The sequence below is a fragment of the Sinocyclocheilus rhinocerous genome, unplaced genomic scaffold, assembly GCF_001515625.1.
Source record: "Sinocyclocheilus rhinocerous isolate Xijiao unplaced genomic scaffold, SAMN03320098_v1.1 scaffold1532, whole genome shotgun sequence".
NCBI lineage: Eukaryota > Metazoa > Chordata > Actinopteri > Cypriniformes > Cyprinidae > Sinocyclocheilus > Sinocyclocheilus rhinocerous.
This window is the reverse complement of record NW_015654064.1, coordinates 110,406-122,903: the sequence shown is the minus strand read 5'-3', so window position 1 is coordinate 122,903 and position 12,498 is coordinate 110,406. Positions and strand designations below refer to the sequence as shown.

The 12,498-nt window shown below is 36.9% G+C and overlaps 1 protein-coding gene across 4 annotated transcripts in view; it reads left to right on the top strand.

The window, feature by feature from the left end:
- LOC107716808 (epithelial membrane protein 2-like) overlaps nucleotides 1-12,498 on the top strand; it is an 18,497-nt gene that overhangs the window by 2,253 nt on the left and 3,746 nt on the right. Inside the window, exons 2-5 of one of the 4 annotated variants that reach the window (XM_016523387.1) lie at nucleotides 7,578-7,740; nucleotides 10,701-10,806; nucleotides 11,445-11,541; nucleotides 12,095-12,151. In XM_016523387.1, the coding sequence (XP_016378873.1) occupies nucleotides 10,729-10,806; nucleotides 11,445-11,541; nucleotides 12,095-12,151 (232 nt within the window). In that variant the 5' untranslated portion in view covers nucleotides 7,578-7,740; nucleotides 10,701-10,728. Of the gene's footprint in view, nucleotides 1-7,577; nucleotides 7,741-10,688; nucleotides 10,807-11,444; nucleotides 11,542-12,094; nucleotides 12,236-12,498 lie in introns of those variants that run through there. The other 3 variants (XM_016523389.1, XM_016523386.1, XM_016523388.1) reach the window with 3 other exon arrangements.

The window sequence follows — 12,498 nt, the reverse complement described above, 5'->3', positions numbered from 1 at the left end:
AACACACACCCGGAGCAGTGGGCAGCCATTTTTTTTGCTGCGGCGCCCGGGGAGCAGTTGGGGGTTCGGTGCCTTGCTCAAGAGCACTTCAGTCGTGGTATTGAAGGTGGGAGAGAGCGCTGTACATTCACTCCCCCCACCTACAATCCCTGCCGGTACGAGACTCGAACCCGCAACCTTTAGGTTACGAGTCCGACTCTCTAACCATTAGGCTACGACTTCAAAACCATACAAAGTGAATTGGTCACTTTGTATGGTTTTGATTCACTTAAAAGCACCGTCTCATAAGAGTTATTTGTTGATTCATAATCAGACTAGATTGGTCAAGCTGAATGTTTGTTTTTCTGTGCATAAATAGTCTTTTTATTGCATCACATTCAATAGAGACTGCAAACTCATTTGTTATGTGGGTAAGATGCGTTGTACACAGTCCACATGCAAACACGCATACCTTTAAAGAACATGAATCTGAAAATGTGGTGCTACTCCTCTTTAACTCGTCAGTTCATGTTCAAAAGAAACTTACACCAATGGATTCTGAACTTTAGTTGCAGGGTGACGGTAAGGGACAGGGAGCTGTTTCCAAACTCTATTATTGACAAAGAATTTCAGATACTTTAATCTTGCCGTGAACTACTAATGTGAGCATTCAGAAGATTATTGGAGTGTTCTCAGCAACATAATGCTGTGCAATAAGAGAGAAAAATGAAGCAGTCCACTAAAGATGTTTCCATTGACATGAGGCTTGGTAATCTTTATTTGTTTTCACCAATTACAGAAAGAATAACACTGAAACTCATTCATCTCCGCTGATAGGTGGAATCCAGGGTCACTGTTGTGTCACAGACACAGTGGCTTGGAAAATGTGTGAATCGTAAAACCAGTCTGAATCTTTGAGTCTTTGCATGTTTTTCGGATTGAGACAATGAATTGCACATGTTGCTGTGGATTTTGGTAACCAAGTGTGCACAGGGGTGACATTGCTGAAGTCCCATTAGCTGATGAAAAACACTCTTACTTAAGCTACCAGTCTTACCAGAAACCCACACCAGCTTCAAACACAACAACAGCACCATGTTTAGCAATAAACAGTCACATTCCATACTAATATAAGAGAGGAAGAAAACGACAGGGTCTCCTTGACAGACATACACTTAGAGGCAAGAGGGGGATGTGCTCATGTGAATGTGTGTCTGTATTGTCATGCCTTAAGGTGATGTTTTAATGGTCAATTTTCAAACATAAACTGCATTTTATAGTCATTTGGAGAATCAGCGGGAGGTTGCTTGACTAAAGCGATAATTTTCATGTTAATGTTGATTATTGATAATTTATACTAAAGCTTACAGTCTTACTTTATGAATTAAAGTATTGAAAAGTATAGTGCAAATTATTATAAAAAAAAAAAATATATATAACTATGATAAGATATGAAAAAGAAAAAAATCAGGAGGGAGTAATAGTGAAAACAACGACCTAGAAATAGTGAATAGTCTAAAAGATGTCTTATTCATGAATGCTGTAATGTTTCTTAAAAATATTTTTAAACCCTTAAATGTTTTTTTTTTCCAGATTTTTTCAATTTCAATTTTCAATTTTCAATTTTCAAAAGCTTTATTGTCTATCCCAAATGGGGTAGAAAATTGTCTTTAGACAAAAGGCTCAACACACAACCAATACAAATAATCATCACAAACACTTTACATTACATACATAAACTATAATAATACATTAAAAAAAAATCATATTTAAAATGCTAATCACAGTTGGGATAAAGGTCTTCTTATACTTGGCCCTTTTCACTAAAGGCACTTTATACCATCTGCCAGAGGGAAGTAACTGGAAAGGACTATACATGGGATGAGAAGAGTCTCCCACAATAACAGAGGCTTTCCTTTTTTGAAAGAAATTAAAACTTTCATTTGGCAACAGTGCATTAAATTGATCAAAAGTGACACTAAAGACATTTTTAATGTTTTTACATATTACTGTTTTTTTACTGTATTTTTAATCAAATAAATGCAGTTTCTTTCAGAAAAAAAAAAAGAAGAAGAAGACACAAAACAGACCCAAAACCCCAGAGTTTTGACCGGTACTGTTTATGACCTTAGTCAGTCTGATTTTACTGTTTGAGAGCCTCAAAATTCTTCCCTTGTCTGTGGCTTTAGCACACTTAAGATTTAAAACTTGCTGCTAAGTGCACTGGACACAACAAAAAACTCCTTGGGAGTAACAGTAGTTCTCTCTTCATCCCTGCTGAAAGATCAAAGGAGCTACTGAGAATCCGGACTATGTGTGAATGCATTAAACACAGCCGTCCTGATTCTCAGCGAGAGGGGTTGTCTGGATGTGGCTGCGGGGGTTCAGCAGCGTGTCTTTTGACAGATCCATGTGGGAGTCATTACTCATGCTGGCGGCATGTCATCAGTGGAATGCGATTTGAAAACAGTGCTTGTGGTCAGTTCTATTTGAACTGACTCAAAAATGACTCACTGGTGTAAGTGTAGTTTGGTGTAAGTGAGTTTGATTGGACAGTGTGGGAATGCATTAAACACAGCCGTCCTGATTCTCAGCGAGAGGGGTTGTCTGGATGTGGCTGCGGGGGTTCAGCAGCGTGTCTTTTGACAGATCCATGTGGGAGTCATTACTCATGCTGGCGGCATGTCATCAGTGGAATGCGATTTGAAAACAGTGCTTGTGGCACCTGAGCACGGTTGCTCTGCGGTAGAGTCATAGCAATGAGATGAAAGCCTATCAGAACCCACTGCACACTTTCAACCCAGCAGGCCACACCGAGAGCCGAGCGGGACCCTACTGTGTGTGAATGAGGCTCCTCCTGAGATCAGTTGCAGCAGGAACACATGTGCCTTGCCAAAATACACTCCTTTTACAAAATGAGGAGTCCCTTGTGCCAAAACTGCCCAGTATGGTGTTGATATATCTGTGGAGAACCTCAGGGTTGTGTAATAGAGACCTTAAGGCTTCGTACAAGTAGCGCTCACACTGTACACGTCATTCTCGCTGGGAGTTTGTTTGCTTTTTGCTTTCCTTTTTTGCGTCCAAGAGTACTTTACTGGGTGGGGCTTATAGATGATACCCAAAAGCAAGCTTTGTTTGTCCTGTACATTAAACTTCATTTCAGGCAACTTGCCAAAGGCAGCAATTCTGGCTTTTGTGTTTTCTCCAAAAATAAGCCTTGTGTGTTCCCATTCTAGTTCACAAGCACCAGTGGTACTGCAAGGGCTGAACAGTGAGGAAAATATAAACAGAGACGTCAGTAACAGATCTGATTGTCAGCGTGTGTTCAGAATTGTATAATTTCATTTCCTGGGACGCTGTAGCTGTATGGTGCAGTTGTTAATTTGAAGAGCTATTTCTATTTGAACTGACTCAAAAATGACTCACTGGTGTAAGTGTAGTTTGGTGTAAGTGAGTTTGATTCAGGCATATCTTCCAGTGAAATGACAGACTTCTCTCTGATGATGTATGCTTCTCCAAACATTTAGTCTGTATAAACTTCATCCCTTTCGTAAAATTGACTGCAAGCTCTCATTCAGATCTGCCTGTATTCAATCAACAACTGATAGATAGAACCAAGTCCCCCCTTTCTTTCTTTCTTTCTTTCTTTCTTTCTTTCTTTTTCTTTCTTCCTTCCTTCCTTCCTTCCTTCCTTCCTTTCTTTCTTTCTTTCTTTCTTTCGTTCTTCCTTCCTTCCTTCCCTCCTTTATACTATTTAAAATTATGTATTTTTAATTATGAATTAAATTAATTATTAATACATCTATTATATTATATTATATTATATTATATTATATTATATTATTGTTGTTTGGACCCACACATTCTTCAGAATATATATTTTTTGTGTTCCACAGAAAAGGTTTGAACAGCATGAGGGTGAGTAAATGGTGACAGAATTTTCCTTTTTCGGTGAACTATTTAACACACCTAAGATTTAACATTGTATAGTAAAGTGTGTGATATAGAATTATTCTTGAAAAAAATGGAGAATTGTGGGCAAAACAAAGGGTGACCAGTATTCTGATCACATAAAGGAAGCACCGCAGACGTGCCAAAGATGTGTGACAGAGGTCTTGACGTGTTTACTTGACTTTAAATCATTCTTGTAGTGAATTGCAAACATAAACCAGATTACAGATCTTAGCTACAGATTACCCAAGATGCCCCTGACAAATATGCTGTATGGCAGGATGTGTGATGCTTATCGTGATGTCTTTTTGTGAACTGCAGCCATCGAACGTTACAAGAGGCCTGTTAGGTAATCAGTTAGATGGGAGCCAGCAGGCACATTTCAGCTGCTCGTGCTTAATTTGAACTTTATTGAGCAAGAACAGGGCTGCATTTAATTTATGACTGTATTTTAGAACAAACGCCTATCCCTGATAGGATAAACATGAGTGCTTCAGTGGAAATGAGTCTGTGAGAATGCATTGATCTTAATTAGATCATTGTTTATAGCTATAAGAAAGCCTAGCACTTGCTGAGAGATGAAGATGTTGTTTATCCATGGCTGTTAACCTTCACGGCTTCACAACTGTTTCAGAGAAGGGTTCTTTTTAGCCTCTTTCTTTTTATCCTGGCAGTGAAAGATGTCTACAATAAAAGGTGTGCATGGGTTGACTCCACACTAAACTCTGTGCATCATCATTTCTTCCCATTTCTGATCCTTTGCACGTTTTTCTTCCCTTTTATCTGCATTCTCTGATATTTCAGAGTGTGAGTTGGTCTCGGGACTCCGAAACAACCCATGAACAGTTTGGTACTTTTTGTCCGACATTTGAAACCGCAGGCCATGTCAAACATGCACACTAAAACATTCCCCCTCGTATCCCTCGTTTACTTCTCAGCATTGGTACTTAGGGTCAGGTTAGGTCAAACTGGGCGGTAATGTGTTCTGCAGTTCCCATTTGCATGTTTTTGTCATCATTTATTGGTTTATTTAACTGTTGGATTATCTGGAGCTCATGAGCAAAATATTTGCACCAGACATAATTCATAAAACACTTTATCCTTTGGATTCTGCCAATGATCTGTTTCCTGAGCAGAGTTATGGATATCTGACTGCGTCATGTTACTGAGGAACATTCCGTGAGTTCATGCTGCTTCTGTTTAAATGCTGTAGAAGAAACAATGACGCACAATGAAACGGGAGTAATTGTTGGGTTGTCTGTGAAGTATCTGCTGCCTTTGACGTCACAACTCAGGAGAGTCACTATAGTGAAGCGCTTTGTGATTGTGTTTTTGTGGTCAGTGGCAGTTCATCAGAGGACTCGGGGCACTAAATTGCCACAAAATGTATCAAAATAAATCAGCAACAGTTATAAAAGTAACATTTGTTTTTATCTGTGTGCTTAACTCTTATAATGTAAACACACACACACACATATATATTACTTTTATTAATATATTAAAACACAAATGTGTTCAATATAAACGTTTCAAAAATGTTAATTTTCGGTTTTCTTATTTGTTTTTATACATGTATTTTTCTTTCATAATGCATTATTCAAATATGTTTAAAAAGAGAGTAATTATAAGCAAGTAAATATAAATAAAAAATTAAAAAAATTAAATCTGTAATCTGCTGTAATCTTTCACTTCGTTACGATAGTCAATAATGATTTATATATCAGCCTCCTTAAATGGACCACCACTGTTTAGCAGCCAATCAGCATTCACGTTACTTTCCTTAAGAGTGATTTGTCACATGGCATTTACAGCTCAGGTAATTGGCTTAAAAGTTTCTGCCCCATAAAGACAGCAAAATATGCCCATTTGGAAAAAAAAGTGAATCGATTTTGCACAATAAAGTGCAATAGTTCACCCAAAAATGATAAATCTGTCATAATTTGCTCACCCTCATGTAGTTTCAAACCTGTATGACTAAGAGATATTGAGAAGTGACTTTTTTTCTAGTTAATGATCTTTTTTTTTTTCCGGAAATATTCTTGGAATAGGGTTGAAACTACATTAGGGTGAGTAAAATGTGATAGAATTTTCTATTTTTTGGGTAAAATGTCCCTTTACAGCAATTATTTAATAATTGAAGCACATACATTGACAAAGCATTCCTAAATGAATCATCATTTAACTGAATCAGAATGTAAACAAATCTGTGTTAATCAGTTCCGATATCCAGCCCTGGTCATAAATGATGTACAGAACACATGCCCTGGATTAAAGCTGCTAAACTTTGCTGGGTGGCATTGAAGCTTTCCTTCTCGTCTCAATCATTTGGTCCATGACAGCAGTTTCTGTTTTCAGCAGTGGCCGACTTGGAAGCCTGCTGGAGACTGCGGCTTTTACGAAAAAAATGACATTAAAAGTGAAACTCAAGTCAGCATTTTCCACCAAGTTTAGGGGAAATGAGCAGGGACTCCTTAGTGTTTATACACATACATATGCAGACATTTCCCAATGCAGAAATAAGTCGACATGGCTTATCTGCTACCTTTTAAAGCACAGACTCCAATTAATTTACTAATGATGGTTTGTAAATTCTCTGGAAACCTCTAGGCTTGGGAGGTATGGCTGTCATTATCATCCCGCAGGATTGTACATAGCGAACTGAAACTCCACAGCCAGTTTCCAAGACAAACGCTCATAGGTTTTCATGTCTCAGCCTATATAAACTTTAACAGGGCCTCAGCCCCCACCCCCCCAACTCTATTATGAGGCTGAGCTAATGCTGGATTTTTTTTTCTCTTTGTCTTGTGCAGCTGTGGTACAGTCTGTGATTTGACTTCAGCCTGACTGATTGATTTAATGTACGGAACTGACATATTTATTTATAAAAGCCACAAAAGGTGTCTAGATTGTACTTATGTAATCACAGTTGTTGCAGTTCTTTCTGCCCTCACTTATTTATATACACATAATCCAGTTCAAATTAAAGGAAAATACCAGATTCAATTCAAGTTCAGCCGTGTTATTAGTATTATTTATTTACTATAGTAGTTTTTATTAATATTATAATTAGCTTTTATTTTAATATTTTCATTTTAATGTTAGTTCAGTGTAAATTATAGTAGCTTTGGTCATTAGCACATTACATTTAATTAAATTTTTATTTCGATTAAAACAAATGTTTTAATAGTTTTAGATTTAGTTTTTGTTAACAATAGTAACCCTGGGGCAATTCTGAAGGAATGAAAAGCAGAAATGTGAAGCTTATTTTATAAAAGAACTTACATTAATTGTTCTGTTAAAACTTGAACATTATTTGAGCTGTAAAGCTGTTTACGTTGCAATTTTTAAGTTACCTTTAAAGTTTTAGGCTTTATGTTGTCATAGTGAGGAGTTTTTGAATGTAAACTTAAATATGAATAACATAAGATTTGTAAGCAAATTATGTGTGTTGACTAGTTTTAACATGCAACGTAACATTAACATTTTAAAGTGTATGGATTGGCCCTATTCACATACATTAAATGCCTCAATGTTACACAAAATTCATGATAATCAACATGCTGCCTATAGAGCTTAAATTGTACTGAACCTGGAGTATTCCTTTAAGACCCGTGTGATCGTGGTATCGCCTCTTTTGATGATTACAGGTACACAGTTCCTGTGAAGGCTGAAGTGGTTCACCCGTGAAGCTGATTCCACGCTTGCCGTTGGCCTCGGTGAACCTCTACAGTAGATCCTTTGTCCCGGAAAAGGCCTGAGGGGACTGTGCACGGACGATTATCCCTCTGTGTAGTCAACATACAATTTTCAGTATGTTCTTCCTCATGTATTCTGTGTTTGGTGGGCCTCTGTCTAGTCAAAGGGTTTCATTTTCCTCACTTCTTAACCATCAACGGGAATTTTCTTCCTCAATTTCTCACCATTCGCAGAGCTGCTATTAACAAAACACGGGTTCTCTGTGCGTTAAATGCCACATTTGCGCCATTATGGATGTCAGCAAATTAACAGGCGCCTCCCAGCAGCTCTTGGAAATGCAGTGATCCAAACGGATTGCTACAATCTCAGATGAAAAATACATGAAAAAAGGAGTAAATTTAATACCTTTGTTAAGGAAGTTAAGTCATCTGGATTCATTATAACTACTTGATTTATTTTGCCTTCCTTGCATCCTTTTTCAAGATTGAAAGCTTCAGTCTCCAAAAATGCATGATTCAAATATTCAATGTTTTTTTTTTTTTTTTTTAATCTCAGAATCATCTGCTCAACACATTTCCTAGTTCAGATCACAGATGTTTGGACAGCATGTTTTGAGTCTCACGTTCCTCCTCCCCTTCCAGCCCTCTACGCCTCTCAGTACAACACAGGAAAGCAGCTGAAGAGAAAATTAAGACCATGTGTAGACCGAGTACACGATACACTACGATTTAATGAGACCAGCCTCCTACATTACACTCTACAGAGACAGACAGCTAACGTGGGGAAGGTCTCCAGAGGATTTCCACTACAGGCTCTGAATAAATGACCAATATTCTCAGACTTTATAAATGCCTAAGCTTAATTTTGTTCCCAGTACCTTCCCTGACCTTAGAAGAAATTGTGAAAGTTAAAAAAGAAAGGGTTTTCAGGCCTGTGTTTGTAGACTGCTCTGAGAAACTTGTACTAGATGAGCGTCATCCTGACCTGTACCCTCCCACATTGTGTCTCCCTTGTGTACTGAGGCTGGCATCCTGTGAGCCGATTCACGCCTCATTAATTATGACCATGTTGGCTGAATCTTTCTGGCTTGCTTGTGTGCTGTAATTGGGAATGTTTCTTTGCTTTCTCTAAGCTGAGCTTAAACAGAAACCCTCCATTCTTTAACCATTTTCCCGCCTAAACTCTGCATTGCTGAAATGCCACACCCTGTCTCCCACATCGCTTCTTAAAGAGACAGTTTACCCACGAATGAAAGCCATTATATACGTTTCCACTTTTTGTTCCAAACCTGTATTGACTTTCCGTCTTCAACACCAAAGGAGAAGTTAAGCAGGATGTCCAGGTTCTTTTCTACACTGTGAAACTGAGTTGTAAATGGGGATGTCAAACATCATAAAGCATATCAAAAGTAGTCTGTATGACCTGTGCTTGTGAGGCCATACAATTGCTATGTAAAGAACAGATTGAAATTTAAGATGCTCTTTCCTTGAAAATGTGACATTCATGGTCGCTATTTGCTTTTATCATACGATATTGTGTAAATATTATATATATATATATATACACATATTTATATTCATGATAATTGTGGAGAGTTTTCACATCTTGGCTCAATAGCACCACCTCAGGTCAGATTCATACACCTGGAGCAAAACAGCTTCATAATTAAGATGAATTATTTTATCAACTTAATTAAAAGGTAGTTATTGATGATCTGGTTGTGTATAAGCTGTATAACAAGGAAATGAGGAAGATGTGTATGCTTTAAAGGAGGAAAACATTGTCTTTGATACTCAACTGCTGATTATATCATTGTTTTCTTTCACTATGTTCATTTACCTCCTTCTGTATCCTTTTTTATTACCAAGAAAAGACCCAGAGATTTTTATATTTTCTGAACACTACATCTTTTAAATCCTTTAGTCATACGTCTGTTCCTTCTGCAATAAGCCTTTTGTAAACTAGACTTATTAGATATTATCTTATTAGTCTTATTACTTGTATGTCAGAGTTTACAGTTCTGCTTGTGTATGTCTAGTTAACACTGCTAAGTGTCTCAAACTAAATCATGTAACTGTAAAGGATTTTGTATCCTAGTAAACTGCTAAAATCTTGTTCACCACATATGTTTTTTGCGAAGGCGATCAGGACATATATTTCACAGACATAGTGCTGATGTGATATCGTCCTTTGGGGTGTCTTTTTTTTTAATTGATTGTATCCTCAAGTACTGAACATTAAAGCACTTCAGTGCAAAAAATGAGTTTCTCACCTCCAGTATAAACTCACAAGCACTATACAAGGTGAAGGGGGAAAAAGCCATTCATAAATGGCTCGGTGTATAGGCTGAGATGTATAGGCTGTCTGTATGTGGCTGTAGTGCAGTGAATCATGGGAAGCTAAATTAGCAGCCGACTCTGAGGCTCACGTGTGTGACGTAAGCAGAAGCTGGCTGTGTTTTTCAGCAAAACCTGCATGAGGATTTAGATTTGGCTCCTTTGTACTTGAATGATTGATAAAATCTGACAAAATGAATGTAGCTTCTTAAACTCGACGCTAAAAACATTTTATTAAATAATATGAAATTGTTTGGCTATGTATTGTTTTTGCGTGTTTAAATATGTATGACATTTATTCTATTTGTTTTCAATTTGCATTATTGGTGCAAGGTCTAGCAAGTGTGCAAAACAGAAATAGGTAACTAATAATATAATTAATTGGTAACACTATACGATCACATTATTTAAAATGAGCAATGCATAAGTATTTATTAATCTTTGTTAACATTACTACAAAATACATTTGTTCATTGTTAATTCATGTTAACTCGGGTCCATTACATAATATTAACAGATACAACGTTTGATTTTAATAATGTATTGGTAATAATTTCAAATTTAAGATTGTAACATGATTGTAAGATTCAAGATTTTAACATGCTTTAGATGTATTTGTCATTGTTAATTCATGTAATGTACTTAACTAATGTTAACCAACAGTTCCAGTTCTCAGTCTCAGCTTTGCATTCATTTAACAGGATTATTATATTTTTGTATCTTCTTTTTTCCCCCCAGATTCTGATTTTCAGTTCCACCATCAGCCATGTTGATTATTTTGGCCTTGATCATCCTCTTCCACATCACCTCAGCAATACTACTCTTCATAGCAACCATCAGAAATGTAAGTTGATCTTCTTTAGTCTTTTTTTAATTAGTCTGCTTCGATCACTGTTACTGCTCTGTGTTATATAGCAGGGCTGTAAAATGTACAGCTATAACAATTGTATTCGTTTTATTTAAGAAATTCACTTTATACATATATATATATATATATATACAGTCGTGGTCAGAATTATTGGCACCCTTGGTAAATATGATCAAAGAAGGCTGTGAAAGAGTAAAATATCTGTGAAGTATATTCCCATTCATATTTACAATTTTGAGCATACCAGGGGGATTATGAACATGAAATTATCCAGCCATGGCTTAAAAACAACACAAAAATGGGTCACTGGGCACAAAACTCAGAGCTGTTATTATGCCTATATATATATATATATATATATATATATAAACTGTCAAGGCAAGGATGGTCAGCTGTCCTTCCTGTCTCCCTGTTGCACTGTGCATGTGCAATAATTGTTTATGGTTCATTGTACAAGCATGAAAAACATTGTTTAAACACTTTCTAATAGAAACCGGCAAAGCTTATTTGGATTTTGCAAAATGATCTTTAAAATACAGTATCCTGAAAAGGGACATTTCTTTTTTTTTCTCTGAGTTTATATTCTGTCAAAATATATTCTCCATCTTTTCAAGGTATGGTGGGTTTGGGAGGATTACACCTTAGATCTCTGGTATCACTGCAACTCCACAAACTGTTATGATATACCAAACAGTGCAACCTCTGATGCAGGTAAGCCTTGATTATCATAAAATCTAAATCAAATATAACCACTATTTACTTTGGTCTGAGCAAAATGTTGTACAGTATGAATGCTTGTGTTAATGGTATTGTTTAAAGTTGTTTATTGATTAAACCTAGTCAGAAGGCAACACTTATTGCCTCTTGTTTGCAATGTAAATGAATATAACAGGCTAAAGGCCAAGGCTGGATTTGGGGGCGAGAGATTTGTCTTCACAGCCATCATCCAGCTCTTGTCTGGTGAGTTCATGCCCACAGCATATATTTCAAATCATTGTTAGCAGTACAATTGCGATTTCTTAGCTACTGTCTATGCACTATACAAAGAAAATGTACAATTAGCCATTCATTACACAAAATCTCAGGTCAAGAGGGGTCTTGAATCACCTACACAGTATTTGTACTGTCATGTGACACATTACATCTTTCTAGTCTGTAAATTGTCCCAGCTTTGAAGGACTTATTTTTTAAGATGGACAAAGGCCATTTCTGCACAACATTTTCACAAATAAACCTTGTGTCATGTTCTCTTCCTCTTTATTAGCCTATCTTCAGACTGTTCAGGCCACCATGATACTGGCTACTATCTTGTGCTGTGTGGGTTTCTTTGTCTTCATCCTTCAGCTCTTCCGTCTGAAGCAGGGCGAGAGATTTGTCTTCACAGCCATCATCCAGCTCTTGTCTGGTGAGTTCATGCCCACAGCATATATTTCAAATCATTGTTAGCAGTACAATTGCGATTTCTTAGCTACTGTCTATGCACTATGCAAAGAAAATGTACAATTAGTCATTCATTACACAAAATCTCAGGTCAAGAGGGGTCTTGAATCACCTACACAGTATTTGTACTGTCATGTGACACATTACATCTTTCTAGTCTGTAAATTGTCCCAGCTTTGAAGGACTTATTTTTTAAGATGGACAAAGGAAAACGTTTACCATTTGTGA